The sequence below is a fragment of the Myotis yumanensis genome, unplaced genomic scaffold (genome assembly GCF_028538775.1).
Source record: "Myotis yumanensis isolate MYYU_CA2020_CCGP unplaced genomic scaffold, mMyoYum1.0.hap1 SCAF_2, whole genome shotgun sequence".
Lineage (NCBI taxonomy): Eukaryota > Metazoa > Chordata > Mammalia > Chiroptera > Vespertilionidae > Myotis > Myotis yumanensis.
Genome location: NW_027223753.1, coordinates 33,121,324 through 33,149,321, shown reverse-complemented (window position 1 = coordinate 33,149,321; position 27,998 = coordinate 33,121,324). Strand labels below are relative to the sequence as shown.

Genomic DNA, 27,998 nt, shown 5'->3' with positions numbered 1-27,998 from the left:
CTGCCTCGGAGCCCACAGTTCCTTTCAAGGTGCACAAATTTGTGCACTGGGTCCCTAGTATAATAATAACATGCACCCATCATTATGGCATTGTGCAGAGTATTTTCACTGCTCTAAAAATACTTGGTGCTCTGCCTATCTATCCTTCCTCCTCCCAACCTCCAGCAACCACAGATCTTTTCTCCTGTCTCCACAGTATAATTCTTTCCAGAATGTCACATGAGTTGGAATTTAACAGCATGTAGTCTTTTCAGACTTTCTTCTTTTATTTGGTAATATGCACTAAAATTTACTCCATGTATTTTCACGGCTTGATGGCTCATTTCTTTTTAGTGCTAAATGATATGCCATTATATGGATGTACCAAGTTTATTTATCAATTCACCTACTGAAAGACATCTTGATTGCTTCCAAGTTTTGCCAATTATGAATAAAGCTGCTATAAACATCTATGTGCAGGTTTTTAAGTGGATATAAGTTTTTTACTCCTTTGGGTAAATAACGAAAAGCACAACTGCTAGACTGATGATATGAGTATTTAGTTTTGTAAGAAACCACCAAACTCTCTTCCGCAGTGGCTGTATGTGTGGCTTTTCCACCAGCACTGGTGAGAGTTTCTGTTGCTCCTTTCCTTGCCAACATTTGGTAATAATAACTTTTGACCATTCTAATAATTGGTGTATAGTAATGTCCTATTTTTGTTTTAATTTGCATTTCCCTGATGATATGTGATGTGAAGCTTCTCTTTTTAAAAATATATTTTTATTGATTTCAGAGAGGAAGGAAGAAGGAGAGAAAGATAGAAACATCAATAATGAGCCTTAGCCAGGTTACCTCAGTGGATAGAGCATCGGCCTGCTGACCAAAGGGCCCTGGGTTTGATTCTGATCAAGGGCATGTACCTCAGTTGCAGGTTCCTCACCTGGCCCTGGTCCAGGCTCATGCAGGAGGCAATTAATCGATGTGTTTCCCTCATATCAATATTTCTTTCTGTCTTTCTCTCTCTCTTCCACTCTCTCTAAAAAGCAATGGAAAAATATCCTCAGGTGAAGATTAAGAAAGAAAAAATTAGAAGCATCAATGATGAGAGAGAATCATTGATCATCATTGATCGGCTGCCTCCTACACACCTCCTACTGGGGATTAAATCTGCAACCTGGGAATGTGTCCTGACCAAGAACTGAACCATGACCTCCTGGTTCATAGGGCAACACTCAACCACTGAGCCACGCCAGCCAAGCAGAGCTTCATTTTATATGCTTATTTGTCATCTGTATAACCCCTTAGTGAGGTATCTGTTTAGGTATTTTGCTAACTTTTTAATTGGTTGTTTTCTTATTGTTGAGTTTTAAGAGTTCTTAGTACATTTTGGATAACAAACCTTTATCAGATATGTTTTTTGTAAATATTTTCTCCAAGTCTTTGACTTGCTTTATCATTCATTTGACATGTTTTTTGCAGTACATAAATGTTTAATATTTTGAAGTCTAGCTTATCAATTATTTATTACAAGGATTGTGCCTTTGGTGTTGTATCTAAAATTCATCACTTTACCCAAGGTCATGTAGGTTTTCTCTTATGTTATCTTGTAGTAGTTTTATAGCTTTGTGTTTTACATTTGGGTCTACAATCTATTTTAATTAATTTATGTGAGGGATATCAGGTCTGTGTCTAGATTCTTTTTTTTTTTTTTTTTTTGCATGTGGTTGTTCAGGTGTTCCAGCATCATTGGTTGAAGAAAGTATCATTGCTTCATTGCATTGCCTTTGCCTCTATGTCAAATATCAGTTTACTATACATGTGAGTCTATTTCTGGGTTCTCTGTTCTGTTCCATTGATCTATTTGTCTCTTTTGGACAATGTCATATGACTTGATTACTGAGCTTGTGTTTAATTCAGATAGTCAGTCCTCAAACTTGGTTCTTCTCCTTTAATATTGCATCTCCATTTAAATTTAAAATTAGTTTGTTAATATTCACAAAAATAACTTGCTATGATTGTATTGAAATTGCATTGATCTGGTTGGAAAGAACAGACATCTTGACACTATTGAGTCATCTTACCCATGAACATGGACTATCTCTCTATTTACGTAGGTTTTTGATTTTGTTCATCAGAGTTTTGTAGTTTTTCTCATATAGATGTTTTACATATTTCATTAGATTTATATCTAAGTATTTCATTTTGCAGGGTCTTCATGTAAATGGCATTATGCTTTTAATTTAAATGTTATTTATTGTTTATAGGAAAATAATTGACTTCTTAAACTGAGATAGAATTGACATTTAATGCTAATTAGTTTCAGATATGATATTTGCATACACTGTGAAACACCACAATATGGTTAGTTACTATCTGACACCATACAAAGCTACCTACGTTTATTTCTTATGGTGAAACCTCTTAAGATTTACTCTCATGGCAATTTTCAAATATGCGATACAGCAGATGAGTGGATTAAAAAACTGTGGTACATCTACACAATGGAATACTATGCTAACGTAAAAAAAAGGAAGGAACTCTTACCATTTGCAACAGCATGAATGGAGCTGGAGAGCATTTGCTAAGCGAAATAAGCCAGTCAGAGAAAAAGAAATATCACATGATCTCACTCATTTGTGGAATATAATGAACAACATAAACTGATGAACAAAAGTAGAGCCAGAGGGAAAAAAATTTAAAATATAATAGAAGTAATCCTGTTATTTGGAGATTTTTAATATTTTCTACAACTTTTGTGATATTATAGTATGTTGGTACAGTTTTGGTTATATTATCATATTTAAAATCATTTTTTCTTGAAATATTAATGTTCATTGCATATAAATGGCTAATTATTTTGTATCTACAGCTGGTAATAGATTTATTTTGTATATTAAAAAAAATAATTTAAAAATAATTAAAAAACATATGCAATACAATGTCATTAACTATAGTCACAATGCTGTACATTACATTCCTGTCATTTATTTTATAACTGGAAATTTATACTTCTGACCCCTTCACCTATTTACCCACCTGCCTCTGGAAACCACCAATCTGGTCCCTATATCTATTAGTTTTATTTTATTTGCTTATTTATTTTGGTTTTTAGATTCTACACGTAAGTGAAGTTACACGATATTTATTTTCCTTAGTTTGACTTTTTTCATTTACCATAATATCCTCAAGTTTCTTGGCTCTTACAAATAATGTTTCAGTGAACATAGGAGTGCACATATCTTTTCAAAATGGTGGGTTTTTTTTCTTCAGATAAACACTGGGAAGTGAAGTTGCTGGATCATGTAGTAATTTTATTTTTAATTACACAAGGAACCTTTATACTATTTTTCAGTGTGGCTCTACCAATTTATATTCTCACCAACAGTATATGAGGGTTTCCTTTTATCCATGTTTTCACCCACCTTTGTCATTTTTTATCTTTTTGATCATAGCTACTCTAAGAGGTGTGAAGTGGTAGCTCATTGTGCTTTTGATTTGTATTTCCCTGGTGATTAGTGATGTTGAGCATCACTAATCAAATGTTTGTTGGCAACATTCGATCCCTGAGAAGCAACATTCGATCCTCTCCCCATTTTTAAAGTGGATTTTTTTTTTTGTTAAGTTGTATGAGTTCTTTATATATTTTGGTTATTAAGCCCTTGCTAAATATGTGATTTGCAAATATTTTCTCCCATTTAGTTGGTTGTCTTTTCATTTTGTTGATGGTTTTCTTCACTGTGTAGAAGATTTTCAGTTCCCTGGAGTCCCACTTGTTTACTTTTATTTTTGTTTCCATTGCCTTTAGAGTCAGGTACAAAAATTATTGTTGAGACTGATGTCATAGAGCTTATAGTTCATGTTTTCTTCTAAGAGTTTTATGGTTTCAGGTGCTACATTCAAGTCTTCAATTTATTTTGAGTTAATTTTTGGGCATGGTGTAAGATTGTTGCCTAATTTCATATTTCTTTTTTTGCATGTTGTGTACAGTTTTCCCAACATCATTTATTGAAGATACTGTTCTTTTGCCATTGTATATTCTTACCTCTGCTATCATAAATTAATGATATATGTGAAGCTTTATTTCTGGGCATTCTATTCTGTTCCATTGACCTATGTATCTGTTTTTATTCCAATACCACACTATTGTGATTATTAGAGCTTTGTAATATAGTTTAAAATCAGGAATCATGATGCTTTCAGCTTTTTCTTTTTTCTGAAAATTGTTTTGGCTACTTGGGATTTTTTGCAGTTCCATACAAAATTTTGGATTGTTTTTCCTATTTCTATGAAAATGCTGTTAGAATTTTAATAGGAATTGCATTGAATCTATAGATTTTATTGGGTAATATGGACATTTTAACAATATTATTCCAATTTATGAGCACAATATATCATTCCATTTATTTGTGTCTTCTTCAACTTCTTTCACCTATGCCTTAGGGTTTTCAGTGAACAGATTTTTTGCCTCCATGTTTAAGTTTATGTCTAGGTATTTAAAAAAACATTTTGATGCAATTGTAAATAGAATTGTTTTCTTAATTTCCCTTTCTGACAGTTTGCTGTTAGTGTGTGAAAATGCAACAGATTTTGGTATATTAATTTTTTATTCTGCAGCTGTACTGAATTTATCTACTGGTTCTAAATCTTTTTAAGTAGCATCCTTAGGATTTTTTATAAAAAACAATATCATCACAAATAATAACAGTTTGACTTATTATTTTGTAATTTGGATGACTTTTATTTCTTTTTCTTACCCAATTACTCTGGCTGGGACTTTCAATACTATGTGGCATAAAAGTCTTGTCTTGTTTCTGATCTTGAGGAAAAGATTTTAGCTTTTCATAGTAAGTATAAAGTAGGCTGTGAGCTTGCCATTTATGGCTTTTATTATTTTAATTTACATTCCCTCCATATACATTTTGTTGAGATTTTTTATTATAAGTTGCTGTTAAATTTTATCAAATGCTTTTCTGCATGTATTATGATAATCATATGAGTTTTATATTTCTTTTTGTTAATTTGATGTATAACAATTAATTGATTTGTGGATGTTGAATGATTGGCATGCCTGGAAGAAATCCTAATTGACTATGGTGCATGATCCTTTTCATGTATTATTGAATATAGTTCTCTAATATTTTGTTGACAGTTTTTGCATCTATGTTTATAAAGGAATATTGTCCCATACTTTGTGTGTGGTATCCTTCTCTGGTTTTGGTTAACAGAGTAGTAATGGCTTCACAGAATTAGTCTGGAAGTGTTCACTACTCTTCAATTTTTGAAAAATTTTGAGAAGGATAGTTATTAACACGTTTTGAATGTTTAGTAGAATTCATCAGTAACCAAGGACTTTTGTATGTCACAGTGATATTGCAGGATATGAAATCAATATATAGATATCAGTTGCATTTCTATACATTAAGAGCAAAACATCTGAAAAAATAAAGTAAGCCATCCAATTTAAAGTATCTAAAACAATAAAATATCCAGGAATAAATTTAACGAAGGAGTGAATGATATGTACAATGAAAACTACAAGACCTTGTTGAAAGAAATCAAAGAAAACAAAAACAAACAAAAAGCTATCCCAAGTTCAGAAAAATTAACAGTGTGAAAATGTCCATTCTACACAAAGCCATCGATAGATTCAATGCAATCCTTATCAAAATTTTAATGGTATGTTTTACAGAAATAGAAAAAAATAATCCTCAAATTCATAGGGAACTTCAAAGGACTCTAAACAGCCAATGAATTATGAGAGAAAAAAGCCAAGTCATTACAATATCTGATATAAAACAACTAGTAGCCCAGTGCACGAAATTCGTGCACTAGGGTAGCGGGGGAGAAGGGATCCCTCAGTCTGGCCTCCACCCTCTCCAATCTGAGACCCCTCAGGGAATGTCCAACTACCTGTTTGTGCCCACACTTTTAACAGATAACAGCTCCATTGTTGTTCCTTTCTTATGCTTAAAACCATTGGAATTAGTAGGTATTCAAAGTGTGTATACATTCTGGGGGGACACCCTGTATATCTCTAGTCAGTGGTGAAAGAAACCAACAGCAGATTTGGAACCCCCAGACAGGGAACCTTGCTCATTCCCTACATGTCTCCCCACTTTACTTTCCACCTTCGTGGGCAGCAGGAGAATCAACGTTTTTTCTCATTAATTCGGAAAAGCACGTCCTGTCACCCGTTGCCCGGCAGGAGTGCACTAGGCCCCAAGCAAGCAAGGCTCAGTCAGGGCAGCCTTCACTCCTGGGTGCTGGCACCCAAAGTGCACATTCCTCCTCTACAGTCGCCCCGACTATCCCACTGTTTCACTGAGAGGATGGAATTCCTCTCTGCCTCTGGGCTCTTGATCTTGAACGCTGACCGAAGGCACCTCAGAGAGGGCTGCCCACGCCCACCAGGTGTGTCTGTCTGCACCTGCTCCTGCCTCAGCACCTGCATTAACTGCCCAGAGGTGATCTCATAGCTGCACTGGCCTCCGTGGGAACAGGGCATCACCACTCCGCCCTCTCACTGTCATCTCACAGGCGCCCACTCTCAGCACCCAGAACACCCAGACACTCTCCAAAGGACGTGAGTGCATCAGAGGGGATGTGTGCACATCCTGTGGAGGGTGTTAGGCATGCCGGGTTGATGGAACTGCGGTGGAGAGGCGGGGGGAACTTGTGCACGCCTTGGTTTGCAACTGTTGCAGGTATGGGAGGGTGACAGTGTGCTGGGGGATGTTCGCACACCAGGTGGGTATGTGCACACTGGAGGCCTCTGGCTTTGCAGATCCGCAAACCCCTGTGGTGCAGTCAGGAGGACGTCAGTCTGGCCCGCCACGGTGGCTCTCCCTGCGATCCTGCACCTTCTGGGCCAGGAGGCATATCTTGTGCAGTCACTCCTGGGCGCTGATGGCTGCCTCCCCGCCGTGAAGGGTCACGGATCCGAGTCCCGGGACCGTGCACAGCCTCAAGCCCTGCCCCCAACCCGGCAGGGTCACAGATCCATCCCTGTCTTGGTCCCTTGGACAGCCTCAAGCACTGACCCCCACCCAGCAGGGTCACAGATCCAGGTCCTGGGACCGCGGACAGCCTCAAGCACTGCCGCCGCACTCGCAAGGACATGGATCCAGGTCCCAGACCGCAAACAGCCTCAAGCACTTCCCCCCGCCTGGCAGGGTCACAGATCTGAGTCCTGGACTGCGGACAGTCTCCCGAGGTGCCCCCCGTCTGGCAGGGTCACAGATCTGGGTCCTGGGACCTCCGACAGCCTCAAGCACTGCCCCCCGCCCGGCAGGGTCACAGATCCGGGTCCCAGACCGCAGACAACCTTGCCTGCTGCTGCTTGCCTTCAGTATGCAAATTAGCCACCATCTTGTTGCTTCAGGGTGGGGGTCCCCACTGGGGTGCCTGGCCAGTCTTGGTGAAGGGCTGAGGGCTGTTTTCAGGCTGGTGGGCGACTGAAGCTCCAAACCTCTTCTTTTTTCTTTTTTTTTTTTTTATTCTGGCATTTATTTACCTTCTATGCCTGTCACTGGAGCTGAGAGCCGCCTTTCTCTCTGAGGCTCGGCTGCTGAAAGGAGGTTTCTGGCCTTTGTTTACCTTCTGTATTTGAAACAATGTTGCAGTCTTGCTGGCTGAAGCCTGGCTGACTAAAGTAGGTTTCTGGGGTTTTGTTTAGCTTCTATATTTATTACAATGTTTCAAACTGCAAGCTCAGAGGCATGCAAGGCAGGCGAGGAACGTTGGAGTCCTCCGTCACTGAAGCAAGCAAGCCTCCCTGTTCGCTACAAGCTGCCTGGCTGCCGGCCGCCATCTTGGTTGGCAGTTAATTTGCATATCTCCCTGATTAGCCAATGGGAAGGGTAGCGGAGGTACGGCTAATTACCATGTTTCTCTTTTATTAGATAGGATACTACTAAGCTATAGTAATTAAGCTATAGTAATTATAAAACAGACTCATAAATCAATGAAGAGAATAGAGATCCCAGAAATAAAATCCTGCTTACAGTTAACTAATATTTACAAGGGAGCCAAGGATAGTCAATAGATAGTCTCTTTAGCAAATGGTTGGGCAACCTGGATAACCACATGCAGAAAAATAAAATAGGACCCTTATCTTACACCACAAAAATTAACTCTAAGTGAATTAATGACTTAACCCCAAGATCTGATATTTTAAGACTCCTAGAAGAAAATATATGGATGAAGTTCTTTGACATTGGTCTGGAGAATGATATTTTGGATATGACAACAAAAGCACAAGCACTAAAAGCAAAAATTAGCAATGGTACTACATCACACTTAAAATCCTCTGTATAACAAAAATGAAAAGACAACCTATGGAACTGAAGAAAAGAATGGAAAACCATATATCAGATAACAGGTTAATATCCAAAAAACTTTTTAAAACACTCATAATTCAATATGAAAAACTCCATCAATGTGATTAGAAAATGGGCAGAGGATCTAAGTAGATGTTCTTTCAGATAGACATCTAAATGGCAATTAGGTACATAAAAAGATACTCAACATCATTAATCATCACGGAAATGCAAATCAAAACCATAATGAGATACCACCTCACACCTGTTAGAAGGGCTATTATCAAGACGGAAGATAATAGGGGATGACAAGGATGTGGTGATAAGGAAAAACTGTTGGTGGGAATGTAAATTGGTTTAAACACTATTAAAACATGGAGTTTTTCTAAAAAATTAAAAATAGAAGCCCTGGCTAGTTTTGCTCAGTAGTTAGAAGGGTCTCTGATTTGACTCCCATTCCAGGGCACATATCTCAGTTTAAGGTTCAATACCCAGCACTGGTCAGGACTCAAGCAGGAGGCAACTATGTTTCTCTCTCTCTTCTCTCTCTCCCTTCCACTCTTTCTAAAAAGCAATGGAAAAAATATTCTCGCTCCTTGGGTGAGAATCTTACCTAATAATAGACAAACATGGTAATTGACCATACCTCTGCTACATTTCCCATTGGCTAATCAGCAGGATATGCAAATTAACCCAACCAAGATGTTGGCCGGCAGCCACACAACTGAAGTGAGCAGGAGGTTTGCTTGCTTCAGTGATGGAGGAAGCCAAGGTTCCCCGCCTGTTGCGGCCCAGCTCTGAGCTCCAGTCTAAGCAACAATGTTACAATTATAGAAGCTAAACAAACCCAGAAACCTGCTTTCAGCCAGCAGTAGCCACGGAGCTGGAGACTTGAGTTGCCCCTGGTGATGGAGGAAGCCAAGCCCTGGCCCCAAGCTACAAAGTTTCAATTATAGAAGGTAAATAAATCCCAGAAAAGAAAAAAGAAAAAAAGGAGAGGCTGGGAGCTTCTGTCGCTGGGGAGGCTTGGCCAGGCTGAAAACAGCCCTCAGCCCTTCACCCAGACTGGCCAGGCACCGCAGTGGGGACCCCCACCCTGATCCGGGACACCCTTCAGGGCAAACCAGCCAGCCGCCACCCGTGCACCAGGCCTCTATCCTATATAGTAAAAGGGTAATATGCAAACTGACTCTAACAGCAGAACGACTGGGAATGACTGATATCTATGACACACACTGACCACCAGGGGCGGATGCTCAATGCAGGAGCTGTCCCCTGGTGGTCAGTGCACTCTCACAGGGGGGAGCTCTGCTCAGCCATAATCCAGGCTGATGGCTGCCTGTACAGCAGTGGTCATGGGAGTCTCTCCCGTCTCCTCAGCAGCACTAAGGATGTCTGACTGCAGCTTAGGTCTGCTCCCCGCTGGCAAGTGGACATCCCCCGAGGGCTGCCGGGCTGCCAGAGGAATGTCTGATTTCCAGCTTAGGCCCAATCCCCCGGGGAGTGGACCCAAACCAGCAGGTGGTCATTCCCCAAGGGGTCCCAGACTGCAAGAGGGCACAGGCCGTGCTGAGGGGGAAACCCCCCCCCCATGCACAAATTTTTGTGCACCAGGCCTCTAGTTAAAAATAAAGAAGAACTATCATATTACCCATCAATTCCACTTCTGAGTATATATCCAAATAAATAAAAATAGTATATTGAAGAAATATATGCACCTCATGTTACACTAACCATAACAACCAAGATATGGAAACAACCTGTGTCTGTCAATGGATGAATGGATAAAGAAATTTATCCATTATTCTATCATGAGAAAGAAGGAAATTTCTGTCATTGCATCATGGGTGGATTTTGAAAGTATGCTAAGTGAGATAAGTCAGACAGAGAAAGATAAGTACTGTATAATATTATTTATATGTTAAATATAAAAAATCCAAACTCATACAACAGAGAATAGAATACTGGTTATCAAGGGATGGGGCATGGGAGAATTGGAGAGATATTCTTTAAGTGGCCAATCTTGCAACTACTAGATAAGTAAGTCCTGGAGATCTAATGCACATTATAACTATTAGAGTAAACAATATCTATCTAATAATAGGATAATATGCAAATTGGTCAGGACACCATCACATAATGACTGATCAGCAGGCTGCATCCCTGCCCCCTGCTCAGGCAGCTGCAAGGCCCGGGGTAGGTAGAATAGGATATGAAAGGAGGGAATAAGAAAGGAGAGAGAGAGAGGAAGGTAGGCCTGCATGCAGACAGGCCGAAAGGAGAAACAGAAATACAGAAAGGGAACAAGAAAAAGATTCATGAATGGAAAAGGGAAGGAAACACGGGTCTGCACACAGGGGCGGGGGGGTGGGGGGGGCAGAGCAGGTGCACCTGGCGAGGGGTGGGGCACAGGCGGCACAGAGTGGGGAGCCCCAGCCAGACCCGGGAGGAGGGCGGTGGCCCCCAACGCAGGCTGTTGGCGGGGAGGTGCCCACGGGTCCCAGGATGGAGGGGTGGATGGTCCAAGGCCTTCCAGGTGGAGGTGCTCCAGTTTCATGGCAGCAGCACCCAGGCCGTGCAGGCCTCGGCCACCCTCGCTGGGCCAGGCTCCTTGAGCTGGGAGGGGAGGCGAAGCTTAGCTGGGGCGGAGTCGGACATTAAGGAGGGTACCCCTTTCATCCCAGTGGCTGGACCCCAAAGATACTAGCCAGGGTTAGGTTGGTGGCGCATTAAGTGTACTTTGTTGACTAGAAGTTGGGACATCCCAGGAAGGAAATGGGAAGAGGATGGTAGCAAGGAGGCTGGGGAACGTGGGGCGGCAGCAAAGGCCTAGCTAGGGCTGGGCCCTGGGCTGGGGGTTAACACACCTCCGAACAGAAACTTTAATATCAAAGTGCGCTCAGGTGGGGCTGGAATCAGGTCCCAAAGAGGAAAGGGGAAAGTTTAAAAGAGAAACCAGTGAACATGGGTGGGAGGGGGGTAGGGGAGTGGGGGATGGGGGCGGTAATAATAGGGAAGGAGGGGGGGGCATGGTTCAGACTCACAAGGGAAAGGCAAATGGGGGGGAGGAGGGAGGAATAAGAAGGAGATAGACACAGGGAATGAAGGGAGAGAAGGAAGGAGGGAGGGAGGGAGAGGGGCTGAGCGAGGTTCAAAGGGAAGGAGGGAAAGAAAGCAGGAAAGAGAAGGATGCTAAAATGGGGTGATGCCAGGAAAATAGTTAAATAAAAAGAAGAAACAGAATGTGAGAGTGAGGGGAGTTTAAAAGGAGGAGTTAGTAAGAAAATTAAGTACAGGGTGATTTTTAAAAAATGTTCTTGGACATCCCCTGAGGGCTCCCAGTCTGTGAAAGGGTGCAGGCTTGGCTGAGGGGCTCCCCCACTCCCTGTGCACAAATTTTGTGCACCAGGCCTCTAGTTTTATTATAATGATCAAAGTTTCTAAGAGACTAGATCTTAATCGCTCCTACCATACACACACAAAAAGATAATTATGTAATGTGATAGAGGTGTCAACTAATGCTAAAGTGGCAATTGTATAGCAATATTTAAATGTATCAAATCAACATATTATACACCTTAAATTTATATAATGTTATATGTCCACTATATGTCAAAAAAGTTGTAGGGATACAGGAGCATTGAGAATTAATTAACTTTGTACAGGTCCAGATATAGCAGTTATAAACCTGAAATATCAAAACTATTAATGTGGAAAGAAAAGCAGAGATTCTTCAGAAAAGAGCAAAAATCTACATATACAGAAATCATCAGTAAATTTTCTAAGCTACATCAAAGCCTTTCCCTTCCAACTTGATGGAATGAGACATTACTGAAGGGGAAGGCAACCTCACTGTGGGGCATCAATCATGGTGGGTCTCAGAGGATAAAGGTAAAAGAAGTGATAACTGTCCCTGTACCTCCAACAGATCCCTTGAGTTAAACTAACCCATAACCCAGTTCCCTGAGTTTTACTAACAGGAATATGTCCTCTAGAATTAAAGATATTAAGACTTGGACAGCTCCCCCCGCTTACCCGCCCCCCCGCACCCCCCCTCCCCCCCGCCCAGTGAACTAGTAGTTAATGCACTAGAAATCAAAGGAGAAACCATTGCACTGCTATTTTTCACATGCCATTTACCTTTATTTCCTGGCTGGTAACACACAAAGTAACCATATCTGACAAATAGCAGCACAGAAATGATTATGTAAAGTACTACTTCCCAATAAGGAATCTCTGGTAACAAGTCATCTGAAACAGAAATCACAAAGATTCAATTAGGAAAGCAAAAATCAGGGTGTTCAGTGAACTAGAAAGAGATGCTATATAGTAAAAAACATGCCATTTCACGCACTGGTCTTCCTGCATCGCTAGGGATAGGCCAGGCTTGGAATATGTGCAATGAGGCAAAGACTAAGGCTGGTATCATTTGACTTAGTATGATATTAGAGCTGAAGAAGCTACCTCTTGCCAAATTTCCTCCTCCATCCTATTACAAATTGCCACATTAGAGAACAACAGAATATAATACCTCTGTATAGGATCTGAGTAGCTTTATGTCCTAAGTTAAATTTGTTCTCCCAAGCGTAATGTTTATTGAGAAAAAAAAACAAAAACACAATATAAATTACTTCTCTGTGAAAACTATTAGTTCTGTAGAAAAACTAATGATGGCTTACATTTTTGCATCTACCTTCATGGGGGAAATTTGACATGCATTTTAAAATAATATTCTTTCAGGATTTTGCAATCAGAGCTTTGCTAGCACAATCCAGAGATTGCTGCTAATGTCTGGAGAAAAAAAATAGTAAAAGAGCAGCGTCTTGCAATTCCAGAGTCACAGGGAAAACTATATCTTCAGTTTTCTAGCTTTGAACCTTTTAAGAAATACCCTCCACAGAACCATTAAAGTGCTTATTTGAACATTATGCCAAGTGAAATAAGCCAGTTAGAGAAAGACAAGTACCATATGATTTCACTCATGTGTGGAATTTATTGAACAAATTGAACTACCAAGCAAAATAGAGATAGACTCATAGATAGAGAGCAGGCAGACAGCTCTGATTGAGAGGGTGGTGTTGGGGGGGTTTGAGGGTGAAGGGATTAAGAAAAAGAGAAGGAGAGAGAGAAAGAGGGAGAGGGAGAGAGAGAGAGAGAGAGAGAGAGATTGAGAGAGAGAGAGAGAGGGAGGAAGGAAGGAAGGAAGGAAGGAAGGAAGGAAGGAAGGAAGGAAGGAAGAAAGAAAGAAAGAAAGAAAGAAAGAAAGAAAGAAAGAAAGAAAGAAAGAAAGAAAGAAAGAGAAAGAAAGTTAGTTGAACTTGTAATGTAACCACACATCTACACAGTAGCTAATTTGGCCTTATGCATCTTTACTGGGGGAAAAATACTTGAGCTAGAATAATCCAGCTTTACAACAAAGGAATATAAGAAAAGAATCCTAAGATATAAGGAACAAAAGAAATAATTTGAGTAAAATGATAGTTTAAACCATGATTTAAATTTTGGTATCCTTGGAAGGTCCTGAAACCAATCCCCTTCATACTGAGGAAAAACTGTAATTGTGGGCAATTTTATGATGTCTGCATTCCATATTTTTATGTCACTATTTGTGAGGTAAATTCTAAAGAAAAGGGTGTTTAATTACATTATTTAAGATTAAAACATTACTTAATGTAAGAATAAAATAATAAAACAAAACAAAAATAGAATAACAAGGGATAAAGAAGAGGGCTGGCAAAAATAAGAAAAGTCTCATTTTTAAAAAAGACAAAGGTATTACTTAAAAAGGGAAATTAAGAAATTTATATAGACACGTTCAATTAAATTTATGTAATTAACTAGTAAAGCTAAAAACCAGAATGCTCAGAAGTGATTATATTTAATGAGCCAGGTGTGTAGGATAAAAAATTTGTAAATCTCATTTGGTATCTTTCTATGTTCTTTAGATTGTCTTTTCACCATCATATATTATAAGAGAAACATGTTATCATTGCATTAATATACACTTCATTAATAAACTTTAAAAGTTAGATTTCTGTAAAATTATAAATTTTTATACTTTTCAAAGTCATTTACAGCTAAATATAACATCCTCTGGCTTTGCATTTAATCCCATAAATTTAATAATCCTATTTTACACATTTGCAGTAAATTAGCATTTGGCAAGCAGTTCTAACTATAATAATTTATTTTGTTCTAAATTATTTTAAATATAATTTTTATTGATTTTTTACAGAGAGGAAGGGAGAGGGATAGAGAGTTAGAAACATTGATGAGAGAGAAACATCGATCAGCTGCCTCCTGCACACCCCCTACTGGGGATGTGCCCACAACCAAGGTACATGCCCTTGACTGGAATCGAACCTGGGGCCCTTCAATCCGTAGGCTGATGCTCTATCCACTGAGCCAAACTGGTTAGGGCTTGTTGCAAATTATTTTATAGTCATTTTATTTATTTACTTTTTTAAATTTATCTTTATTGTTGAAAGTATTAAATATGTTCCCTTTTATTTTCCTGTTGACCCCCTCCACTCTACACTGCCCTTCCCACGCCTTCACCACACTATTGTGTGTGTCCATGGGCTATGCATATATGCATATAAGTCCTCTCCCCCCACCTCCCTTCCTCTTTAAGCTGTCTTCACCCACCACCTGCCTTTCCTCTGAGATTTGTCCAGATTATTACTTATGACAATAGCCATCAATGAGAGAATCTATTCCCAATACTCACCTGCTAGTTTAATATTTGTCCATTTCTTTTGGCCAGTTATTGGATTCTGAAGATTACATGTAACACCTCTTTTGGAGTTGTCATTGAGGATAAGAGTAGTGCTTATGTGGAATAACTTGGATTGATCTTGTGAGTAGGATTCTGATGAAGGTGGAATTATTTGTCCGCTGCTATCTATCCATTGTATCTGAGGTTTAGGGAACCATCTTCCTGAATTACACTCCACTATTATGTCACTGCTTGTAACATTTACATTAAACTGGATCTCCAAGCCTACAGCTAGCATATGATAAAAAAAAAAAAAAAGCAGGGTAGTTATGTTGGAAGGATGGCAAGTAAAGAGAAAAAGACATAAGATGCCTTATCTATAATAATAAAAGTGTAATATGCTAATTAAACTGGGTGTCCTTTTGGACTTCCTTCTGGATGAAGCTGGGGCTGCAAGGGAAGCCCGGGTCCCAGGTGCCAGAGGGAAGCAGGGGGAAGGAAGGCCTACTCTTGCACAAATTTTGTGCATTGGGCTTCTAGTATGTTTATAACTGCATAGGTAGACTGAAGTATCAATTATTGCAAGAAGATTAAAAAATTGGAGTCAAGATTGGCACCTAGCGTTTGCAAATAGTGGTACCATTTACAGAAATGGGGAAGTGTTGCTGAGTTAATAATATAGGCTCAGAAAAGACCACCCCTCTCCTAAACATAATAAAATTCACAATAAATTTGAGAAAGATCTATAAAGTTCATTCAAAAGAATTTTCTTGCCTTTCTTGCTATACAAACATCCTGGAAATCAACACAAAGTAAAAACAACCAAACAGAACAAAACCATACAATAAACAAACAAACATAAAAAACAATAAAGTGTGGTGTGTTTTTTTTTCAACAGTTCCTGGCACAAAGGTTTCAATAAGTACTGAAAAAAAAAGATAGTGGTTAGAGATTTTAAAGTGCTTTAGCTTCTATTTGAAGTATCCTTTTTTCTCCTAAAGCACTTAATTATCCATGTATGTAAATTATACTGCTATTTCCCCCAACAAATTGTTCTGAATGAATGTATAATTACTCCCCAAACTTAATTATGAGCAGTGAAAAGGGTAAAATTACAATAATTCTAAGATCTGAAATTTGGGTACTTTTAAGAGATCTGGCTCTATGATTTAAATTAATCTATATATATATATATATATATATATATATAAAAGCTTAAGGGACCATTACCACTGAATGACCAGAAGGACCCGAACAACTGGACAACCAGTTGCTAACGCACACTGACCACCAGGGGGCAGATGCTCAATTCAGGAGTTGCCCCCTTGTGGTCAGTGTGCTCCCACAGCAGAAGCGCTGCTCAGCTGACCCACCCGTCCTGTATATTGTATTGTGTTCACCACCCCAAGTCAATTCTCTTTTTAATCACCATTTATGCCCCCTTTACCTTCTTCTACTTCCCCTCAGCCCCCACGCTTCCCTCTGGCAATCACCATACTGTTGTCTGTACATGAATCGTTCTTCTTCTTTTTTTTTTTTTTTGCTTAATCCCTTCACCCTTCTCCCCTCTGACAGCTGTCAGTCTGTTCTTAGTATTCATGAGTATTTGGAACTCATTAAATATTTGAACTAATTAGTTGTTGCTCAAATTTGTGAGGGCAAATATTAGCAGCTCAGACTAGAGGTTTAGCTAATCACATCATAGGAGGGCTTTCAGTTTTAAGATAAGATTATTATAATAATTTTTTAGGAGATAGGAAACCATAGAAAGTTTTAGGAAAACAGAAATGCCCTAATTTATATTAGGCTTTAGGAAAATCAAATTTTATAATATTGTACTAACAATTATATGAGCAAAATATTTTAATATTAAAAATGATTGATAACTAAAGAAATCTGGGTAAAGGAATATGGAATACCATATAATATGTTTGCAAATTTTCTGTAAATCTAAAATCATTCCTAAATAAAAAGTTTTTAAAAAGTATTAAGATGGATTTTATCAATGTTAATTTCCTTATTGTGATATAATAAAATAGTTATTTAAGATGTTACTGTTGGAGAAACCTGGATGAAGGGTAAATGCAATATTTCTTATTTTTTAAATTGATTATGAATGCACATTTACTTCAAAATAAAAGGCTTGATTAAAATAATTGGGGCCTATCTCAAAAAAACAAGAAAAAATGGTTGTAAATCATCTAACTCTACATCTCAAAGAACTAGAAAGAGAGCAACAAGAAGCCCAGAGTGAACAGAAGGAAGGAGATAATAAAGATTAGAGCAGAAATAAATGACATGGAGGCCAAAAAAAAAAAAAAAAATACAGAAAATCAATGAAACCAAGAGCTGGTTCTTTGAAAGGATAAACAAGATTGATGAACCTCTAGCCAGGCTCACCAAGAAGCAAAGAGAGAGGACCCAAATAAACCAAATCAGAAAGGATAGAGGCGAAATAACAACAGACGCCATAGAAATACAAATGATTGTTAAAAAAAATACTATGGACAACTCTACTCCAACAAACTAGACAACCTGGAGGAAATGGACATATTCCTAGAAAAATACAACATTCCAAAACTCAATCAGGAAGAATCTAAAAATCTCAGTAGGCCAATAACTATGGAAGAAATTTAAGCAGTCATCAAAACGCTTCCAGCAAACAAAAGCCCAGGACTGGACGGCTTCACGGGGGAGTTTTAACAAACATTCAAGGAATAACTAAAACCTATCCCCCTCAGACTACTACAAAAAATTCAAGAGGAAGGAACAGTTCCAAGCTCATTCTATGAAGCTAGCATCACCCTAATACCAAAAACAGATAAAGACAATACAATGAAAGAGAATTACAGGCCAATATCCCTCATGAACATATATGCCAAAATCCTCAACAAAATCTTAGCAAATCAGATCCAGCAGTACATCAGAAAGATCATACACCATGACCAAGTAGGATTTATCCCAGGGATGCATGAATGGAACAATATCCACAAATCAATATACGTGATACAGCACATAAACAAATTGAAAGAAAAAAACCACACGGTCATATCAATTGATGCAGAAAAAGCATTTGACAAAATCCAACACCCATTTTTGATAAAAACTCTCAGCAAGGCGGGAGTAGAAGGATCATACCTCAACATAATAAAAGCCATATATGACAAACCCACAGCCAACATCATACTCAATGGACAAAAACTAACACCATTTCCCCTAAGAACAAGAACAAGACAGGGATGCCCACTCTCATCACTCCTATTCGACATAGTACTGGAAGTATTAGCCATTGCAATTAGACAAGAAGAAGAAATAAAAAGTATCAAAATTGGAAAGAAGAAGTAAAACTGTCCTTATTTGCAGATGACATGATATTATACATAAAAAAACCCTAAAGACTCCATCAAAAAACTATTAGAATTAATAAATGAATTTGGCAATGTAGCAGGATACAAAATTAATGCCAAGAAATCTATGGCATTTCTATACACCAATAGTGAACTTACAGAAAGACAGACTAAAAAAACAATCCCATTTACCATCGCACCAAAAAAATTAAGATACCTAGGAATAAACTTAACTAAAGAGGTAAAAGACCTCTACTCAGAAAACTACAGGACATTGAAAAATGAATAGAGGAAGACATAAACAGATGGAAGAACAAATCATGTTCTTGGATTGGTAGAATCAACATCATTAAAATGTCTATACTACCCAAAGCAATCTATAAATTCAACGCACTTCCCATTAAAATACCAAGGGCATATTTCACAGACCTAGAAAGAACTCTCCAAAAAATTCATCTGGAATAATAAAAGACTCCAAATAGCTGCAGTGATCCTGAGAAAGAACAAAGTAGGTGGGGTTTCAATACCAGATATCAAGCTGTCTTACAAAGCCACTGTTCTCAAAACTGTGTGGTACTGGCACAAGAACAGACATATAGATCAATGGTATAGAATAGAGAGCCCAGAAATTGACCTCAACCAATATGCTCAATTAATATTTGACAAAGGAGGCAAGAACATACAATGGAGTCAAGACAGTCTCTTTGATAAATGGTGTTGGGAAAATTGGACAGATACATGCAAAAAAATGAAAGTAGACCACCAACTTACACCTGTGGACGAAAGGGGCCACATGCTCACCTGACAATCTCAGGAGAGGCCTGCATGGCAGTTTTGCAGACTCAGAGACCTAAAGTGACCACAAAGGATGGTTTGTAACTAAAGTTTAACTAAAAGCAGTTATGGTGGGCAGTCCTAAGCAATTATTTTCACTGACAAGGTCAACCTTTACCTTAACTGAGTCTATCTGTCTTTTTGCATCTATGATAACATACCCTTGAAATGTCTGGGTAACTTGTGACTTCCCTGTATCTGGAGCCCCTGGGGCACAACCAAATGTGCTGGGCCCCGGAACAGATACCACAAATTCCTTCATCATGTTAATTGTTCCTGCACCCACCTAAGTATGTGTCCATCATTTTATTTTTTGTCCTATTCCAGAGGTTTCCCCAGCTTCGCTTAATCCCACCTCCTTAATCTATCACCAATGAATTGCATGTAACCCACCTATGTTCCTCCTTTGATTGGAATGTATAAATTCGGATGTAAACCCGCCATTCTCCAGAGCACTATCTCAATTCCTTGAGGTTCTGCTTCCGGGCATATGTCGACAGTTTGGCTCAAATAAACTCACAAAAATTCTTTACAGGTTTCAATGGTTTTTGAATACAAAATTTTGTATTCCAGTACTATGTCGAATAGGAGTGATGAGAGTTTCATTTTCCCAACACACCATACACAAAAATAAACTCAAAATGGATAAAGGGCTTAAATGTACTATGGGAAACCATAAAAATACTAGAAGAATCCAAAGGCAACAAAATCCCAGAAATATGCCAAAGCAATTTCTTCACCGATACAGCTCCTAGGGCATTGGAAACTAAAGAGAAAATAAAAAATGGGACTACAACAAAATAAGAAGCTTCTGCACAGCAAAAGAAACCCTCAACAAAACAACAAGAAAGCCCAGTGCATGAGAGAACATATTTGCCAATGTTATCACCGATAAGGGTTTAATCTCCAACATTTATAGGGAACTCATACAACTTAACAAAAGGAAGATAAACAATCCAATAAAAAAATGGGCAAAGGACCTAAATAGACACTTTTTGAAAAAGGACATTCAGAAAGCCAAGAGACATATGAAAGCATGCTCAAAGTCACTAATCATCCGAGAGATTCAAATCAAAACAACAATGAGGTACCATCTCACACCTGTCAGAATGGCTATCATCAACAAATCAATAAATGACAAGTGCTGGAGAGGATGTGGAGAAAAAGGAACACTTGTGCACTGCTGGTGGGAATGCAGACTGGTGCAGCCACTATGGAAGACAGTATGGAGCTACCTCAAAAAACTAAAAATGGAACTCCCATTTGACCCCATGATCCCACTTCTAGGAATATATCCCAAGAACACAGAAACACCAATCAGAAAGGATATATGCACCCCTATGTTCATAGCAGCACAATTCACCATAGCTAAGATCTGGAAACAGCCTAAGTGCCCATCAGTAGATGAATGGATTAGAAAACTGTGGTACATCTACATGATGGAATACTATGCTTCGTAAAAAAAGAAGGAATTCTTACCATTTGCAACAGCATGGATGGAACTGGAGAGCATTATGATAAGTGAAATAAGCCAGTCAATGAAGGAAAAATACCATATGATCTCACTCATTTATGGATAACAGAGACCATTATAAACTTATGAACAAAAATAGATACAGAGGCAGAGCAGCCTCAAAGAGACTGTCAAACTACAGCGGGAAGGCCGGGGAGAGTTGGGGGGCATGAGGGGAGGGTAAGAGATCAACCAAAGGACTTGTATGCATGCATATAAGCATAAGCAATGGACATAAGACACTGGGGGTATATAATACTCTTTGTAATGCTTTAAGCAATCAAACAATTTAAAAAAAAGAAAATAAAAAATAAAATAATTGGTAAAATTTTACTCTGGTGTCAATAGTGAGGATGGATGTATTTAATAAATCTGATGGTAATTTTGAGAGTTCAGAATAAGTCTTATTATTTGAGATTTATAGGAAATGTGACAGGACCTGAAGAATTTACTATCTGTCTTTTTCTCTTGTTACTCTCCTTTTTTTCCCCAGACTAATGGTGATTGTATCTTGGCACAATAATAATCAAAGCAGATAACTTGGAAAAATCAGGGGGCAATAGGGGAATCATAGCATTACCTAAAAGTCCAACCTCAGATAACCCCAGGGTCATGAATAACAAGTCATCAGAAGTAAACTTTTACCTGCTATTTTTATCTCCACAATGGCTTCTTCAGAGAAGTCACCATCTTTAAACAAACAATGATACTCCCCAGTATCAGAAGGGACAACATTTTCAATTCGGAGCTTCACATTGCCTTCCCCAATGGACTCTTTCAGCAACTTTGTCCGTTCCACATAATCTTTAAGAATTTCTCCATAAAGATCTCTGCCATCTTGGTATAAATACACAGGCTGAGTGTAGCGGTTCCGGAACCAGCGCACCTCCATGTGTGCTGCACTCTGTGGTGGTGAAAGATGACAGTGGATCTCAACCTGTCCACCCAATGGGACCACCAAAGGCTCTACTGTGCCATGGACCATGAACTGTGCTGTGAAAGAGAGAGAGAGAGAGAGAGAGAGAGAGAGAGAGAGATCAAAGCATGAAATTAAAATAGAAATACTTGTTACTAATGTTATACAATGAAATATTATTTTATTAAATTCAAAAAATACAGAAAATGTGTATATGAAATCTTGTCTAATAAATGAGAAGCATGCAAATTGACCATACATCTGCTACACTCACAAGCCACACCCACAAGTCAATCAGGAGTGAGTATGCAAATAAACCCAACCAAGATGGCAGCAGCCACAGAGCTGGAGTGAACAAGCTTGGATTGTCCCTGGTGATGGAAGAAGCCAGGCTTCCCGCCTGCCCTGGCTGGCTGTGGGCTCCGCTAAAATCTACAAAGTTTCAATTATCTAAGATAAATAAATCCCAGATACCTGCTTCCAGCTGCTGTGGCCTCTGCTCAAGGAGGGGCTGGGAGCCTGGGTTGTCTGGGGTCGTGGCCAGCCTGCAAACAGCCCTCAGCCCCTCACCCAGGCTTACCAGGCACCCCATCAGGGACCCCCACCCTTATCCAGGACACCCTTCAAGGCAAACCAGCCAGCCCCCACCCATGCACTGGGCCTCTATCTATACTAATAAAAGGGTAATATGCTAATTAGACTGGGAGACCTTCCAGGAGACCTTCCAGACTTTCTTCTGGACAAAGCCATGGTGGCCGGGCTGAGGTAGAGGTGGTTAGAGGCCAAGAGGGAAGGGCAGTTGTGGGTGATCAAGCTGGTGTGGGGTGGGGCTGTTGGGGTAAGCAGACCAGCAGGGGCACCAGTTGGGGGCAAGCAGGTCATCAGTGGGGGTCAGTTGGAGGTGATCAGAACAGCAAGGGGGAGCAGTTTGGAGTGAGCAGGCCAGCAAGGGGGCAGTTAGGGGTGAGCAGGCCAGCGGTGAGGGAAGGTGGGGTTGAGCAGGCCAGCAGGGGGGCAGTTGGGGTGATCAGGCTGGCGGGGGGCATTTAGGGGCAAGTAGGCTGGCAGCAGGGGGCAGCTGGGGGTGAGCAGGCTGGCATGCAGAGTGGTTAGGGGCAATCAGGCAGGCAGGCAGGCAGGTGAGGGGTTAGAAGCCAGCAGTCCCAGATTGCAAGAGGGATGTCCGACTGCTGGTTTAGGCCCGATCCCTGTAAACTGGCAGTAGGAAATCTTTCGAGGGGTCTCAGATTGGAGAGGATGCAGGCCGGGCTGAGGAATACTCCCTCTCTCATGCACGAATTTTGTGCACCGGGCCACTAGTGTGTATATAAAACAATTTGTCAATTTTTAAAAAAAGGCTGAGTCAAAGATAGAATTCCCAGTAGAGTCTGATTTTCTGACTTGAGATTTTTCTGAGATTCCATTCCTATCCAAGACCTATTCCAATCAAGTTAATTTTCTTTAAAGAGATTAATAACTTTAGACTCTGTAATGAGCTATAGTAGCAAAATACATTTCTCTTTTTTCTTCTTGGGAGCAATTGCACCTTTGTTAGGGATGTTTTTTCTTACCCTATGTGGTTCCAGTTAGGTGAATGAATATAGTGCTACTCTCCCTCTCCCAAGAGTCAATATGTGGTCCAGGTCTGAATAGTCACAATGCTACATGTATCTGGAAACTTTAATTATGTTCCAAGTGGCAAGAAGCTAAAACCCTAAGAATAAAAGCAGATACTTCCAGGAACTCTCCAGAATAATTATGGTCTCACTTGAAAGTTTTGAAGAACCAAGGATAAACCAGATTTAGAATGAGTCACCCTGAAGCTAAAACCCAGATTCCAAATAAACCCACCTCTGATTGGATAAGACAATTACCCAATAGTCTATCTGCCTAGCAGAGGAAAGGATAAACCATCTTTTTTGCTTCCTCTTAAGACTGAACATAATATTTTTATTAACAATTTCCAAGATTCAAATAAAAATTACCATAAATGCTAAAAGATAAAAATTTCAAAAATAAAAGTTAAAATACATAATATATACAACCCCATAATTGATTAGTTTAGATAGTGCTCTTATTTTCTTGAAAATTCTATTTTGTATTGATAGTTGCCAACGTTATTGCAGATGTGTTCTTTTTTTATATTTTCTTGAACATATTTATAATTAATTATAGATATTGTCATTTATATTTTTCCTGGTGTAGATGTTATTGTCAATTTTTGTCACTTATCTACATTATCTAATCAATTATGGAATTTTAATATTGTATATTTTAATTTTTGGCAATGAATTCCTGTCTCTTGGCATTTCTAGTAATAACAGCCCATGTGCTCATCAGTAGATGAGTGGATAGAAAAGCTGTGGTACTTTTACACAAAGTAATACAATGTAGACATTAAAAAAAAGGAAGGCTTACCTTTTGGGACAGCATGGATGGATCTGGAGATTTTTATGCTAAGTGAAATAAGCCAGTCAGTGAAAGACAAATATTATATGGTCTCACTTATATGTGGAATTGAATGAACAAAATAGGATAGACTGCCAGGAATCAGAGGGCAGGTGGGAGGAGGAGACTGGGGGAAAGAAGGTGAAGAGATTAGCCAAAGACCAGATGTATATGCATAATCCATACACAGACTACAGTGTGGTGATGCCTAGAGGGAAGTGGTGGGCAGGTGTGGGTGGATGGCAAGGGCTGGGTGAAAGTGGGCATGGGAGAACAGAAATGGTGATATCTGTAATAATATAATTAATAAAAATAAAGTTAAAAAATAAAACCGAATCTTAGTGGAGGTAAAAGAGAATAATTAAAAATACTCAATTAATCAAAAGGAAAACAGAAAGAATATAAATACCTAGAAGAAATGGAATAAATACAAAACAGGTAGAAAGATTGTAGACTTTACACCAACTATGACAATAATGCCATAAAATATAAAGGGATTAGACAAAAAGTTAAATGACAGAGATTATTGGATTAGAAAGCAACACCCACCTTTGTGGTATCAATCTGCTCCCCTCAAAAAAAATACTTCAAATAAAAAGACAATGAAATATTAAAAGTAAAAGTATAGAGAAATATACCATGAACACAAGAATTGTATGAAAGCTGGAGTGAAGTATTTAATATGAGAAAAGTAGAACTTAATAGAAAGCACTCTCAAGAATAAAGGGGATATATCATAATGACAAAATAGTGCCTTTATAGCAAAGTCATAACAAACCTAATGTATTTAACAGATTAAGCAAACTTCAAAATTTATGAAACAAAAAACTGATAAAACTGAAAAGAGCAATAAATTCCACAATAATGTCTGAAAATTTAAGCACCCCTCCCTCAGAAAATAATGGAACATATATACATAAAATTAATAGGAATACTGAGCACTCAAACAATACTAACAACCAATTGGCTGAATTGGCATATATAGCATACACTACCCAACAACATCATGTCTAAGAATTCATGGAACATTCCCCAAGATGAACCCTAAGTCATAAAACAAGTTTCTTGAGTTTATATGTAATATATTCTGATAATATTATCTTCCTCCCTATAAGATTTACATTCTCCTCTTCTAGCAAACAAAGTGTTAGCTGAAATATTAAACCGTCTGTCATTTAACAATTTGGCAGAATAAAGGGATGTGTCTGGGATTTCTGTACTCTCAGAGAGAAAAAGACTGTTTTAAGAAAAATGGCCCACCCCATCTAATCTTGGATGGCTTCTTGAGCTAAATTTAATCTCCTTGCAGATGCTATAGAATAAAGCCCAAGACTGTTTTCTCTCAAAAGAAAAAAGCTGGCAAAAATGACCAAGGAGAAAATACAGGCTGGTTCTAAGCAATAAGATTGGTATTTCCATAATAAAAGGTAGTTTTTGACTAATAAGGAACCACATTCCAAAGTTAACCTTAGGGCCGCTAAAAGTCAATAAATTATCTTTGTTACAAAATTTGCCAAAGAAAATGTCTTGGATATTAATAATTGGCTTTAGAATCTCAAAATTGTTGAAACATGGATTTGTAGTAAAGCTTTACAGGTATATTGATAGTGGGGGTTCGCTCCTTGTTGAAGGAGGGGGCTGGTCTGACAGTAGCAACCTCTAAGGAAAGAATGTGGTGATTTTTTTAAAAATAATTTTTATTTCTTAAAGTATTACAAAGAGTATTACATATGTCTCCTTTCCCCCCCCTTGACATTCCCCCGGCCCCTACCCCCTGCCCCCCCCCCCCCCGCCCCGTGTCTTGTGTCCATTGGTTAATCTTATATGCATGCATATAAGTCCTTCGGTTGATCTCTTAATCCCCCCCCCAAACCCTCCCCAGGCTTCCCACTGTAGTTTGACAGTCTGTTCAATGTTGCTCTGCCTCTGTATCTACCCCTGTTCATCAGTCTATACTGGTCCCCTTTATCTGTCCCAACCTCACTGTGGTGATTTTACATTTAAATAGTCACCTGGATGCTTGCTTCTCTCCCCCTCCCCGTCTAAATATAGTTTTCCAAAGTCTAAGGCAACTTGGAACTTTGAAGTTTGCTAAATTAAATGATAAAAATTTATTGAATGTCTAGGTATTTTAGATTAACAAAATGCTAAAATATTAATCTGAATTTGCCTCATGAAAAGTCTAGAGGATAGATTTGAATCTATTAATTAAATATACAAATGTGAAGTTATTGCTGATCTAAGAAATGCTAAGTATTTAACTTGCCAGCTAAAATATAAGGCTTCTAAGAGTTTAAAGTTCAAATTAAGTTGGGAGAAATTATATAGTTATGGTAACAAAATACATAAATTATAGAAATTTATTTTCAAGAAAATAATTCTTGTATTTTCTCTGAAGAAATTAGTAGTCGTTATGTGTGGTAAAATTTTGACCTAAGATATAATATTTTATATCATCTAATTAATACAGAGGATTAATTCAGTGGTCTGAACCAAATTTTTAATATACAAGCCAGTTAATATTTAATTGATATCTTTTAGAATAATTATAAAAAGTATATAATATAATCTTTGTGATATATATATATGTATATATATATATATACATATATATATATACACACACATATATATCCTATATAATAAAAAGGTAATATGCAAATTGACCCTAACAGCAGAGCGACTGGGAATCACTGGTCACTATGACACACACTGACCACCAGGGGGCACACACTCAATGCAGGAACTGCCCCCTGGTGGTCAGTGTGCTCCCACAGGGGGAGCTCTGCTCAGCCACAAGCCAGGCTGATGGCTGCCAGTACAGCGGTGGTGGTGGGAGCCTCTCCTGCCTCCTCAGCAGCGCTGAGGATGTCCGACTGCAGCTAGACCTGCTCCCTGCTGGCAAGTGGACATCCCCCAGAGGCTCCAAGGTTGCCAGAGGGATGTCTGACTGCCAGCTTAGGCCCAATCCCCCAGGGAGCAGGCCTAAGCCAGCAGGTGGTCATCTCCCGAGGGGTCCCAGGCTACGAGAGGGCACAGGCCGGGCTAAGGGACCCTCCCAAGTGCACAAATTTTTGTGCACCAGGCCTCTAGTATATATATTTGATGCTCTTTCCAAGTTAAATTTCAAGACTTTAACTGAAAGATGGCTTTTGAAGCATTCCAAGGGCCCTGGAGTGACTAAAAAATTTATTCTCTCTTCTTAAAAGAAATATTTTTAAACTAAATTAGGCTGATGTAATATACTTGAAATCACGTGGAAAGCTTTATCAAACAAAAATTAATAAATGTTTTATTTATATACATATATTTTAATGTTGTGAAGGCTTTAACCTCTAAGGGAGGGAAAGGCAAAGTTGCTAAATATTTCTTAGGATTCAGCAATGGAATTTAAAAAACAAAAGCCCTGGCAACCTGCTTTTGGGCTGGGGAGTGGGTTGGGGGTAGGGCAGCATCTATACTTCATAGGTCAAACATATAAGCTTGCTTGCTTTTCTTTTTCAATAAAGATGCCTACTTTAATTACTTAATAAATTAGCTTTTTAAAATGTAATCAAATTCTCATATAATTTCAGTTATATGAGAAGCCAATGTTTTTATAAGCAATTGGCTTTAACAAAGGCCAACGTAAATAATTGCATTCCTGAGACCTCCTATAATCCCTCTGTGTATGCAAATGAGCACAAGCAAAAAAGAATGCTGTTTAAAAGTAAATTTTAAGCTTGATAAAAGGGAGAAATTTTAAAATCTCTTCCACTGATACTTACAGGGTAAACTGAAGGATATTATTTCAAGCATTAAATCTGATTAATAAGGTCACCATAAATAAAAAGAGAGTCACTTGAGTTGTAGGAGTGGTAAGATTAGTCAGCATCTCAAAAGCCACCCCATTTGTTGCTTTGTGTAAAAGAGAGAAAAAGGC

At 38.8% G+C, this 27,998-nt stretch overlaps 1 protein-coding gene across 6 annotated transcripts in view; it reads right to left on the bottom strand.

Annotated features, from left to right (window-relative positions):
• LOC139001789 (putative selection and upkeep of intraepithelial T-cells protein 1 homolog) overlaps window positions 1-27,998 on the bottom strand; it is a 69,151-nt gene that overhangs the window by 13,271 nt on the left and 27,882 nt on the right. For 5 of the 6 annotated variants that reach the window (XM_070403322.1, XM_070403326.1, XM_070403324.1 and 2 more), the window contains 3 exons: window positions 21,358-21,705; window positions 15,031-15,309; window positions 12,441-12,551 (listed from right to left, as the gene is read on the bottom strand). In XM_070403322.1, the coding sequence (XP_070259423.1) occupies window positions 12,441-12,551; window positions 15,031-15,309; window positions 21,358-21,705 (738 nt within the window). The remainder of the gene's footprint in view (window positions 1-12,440; window positions 12,552-15,030; window positions 15,310-21,357; window positions 21,706-27,998) is intronic. The other variant, XM_070403325.1, reaches the window with a different exon arrangement.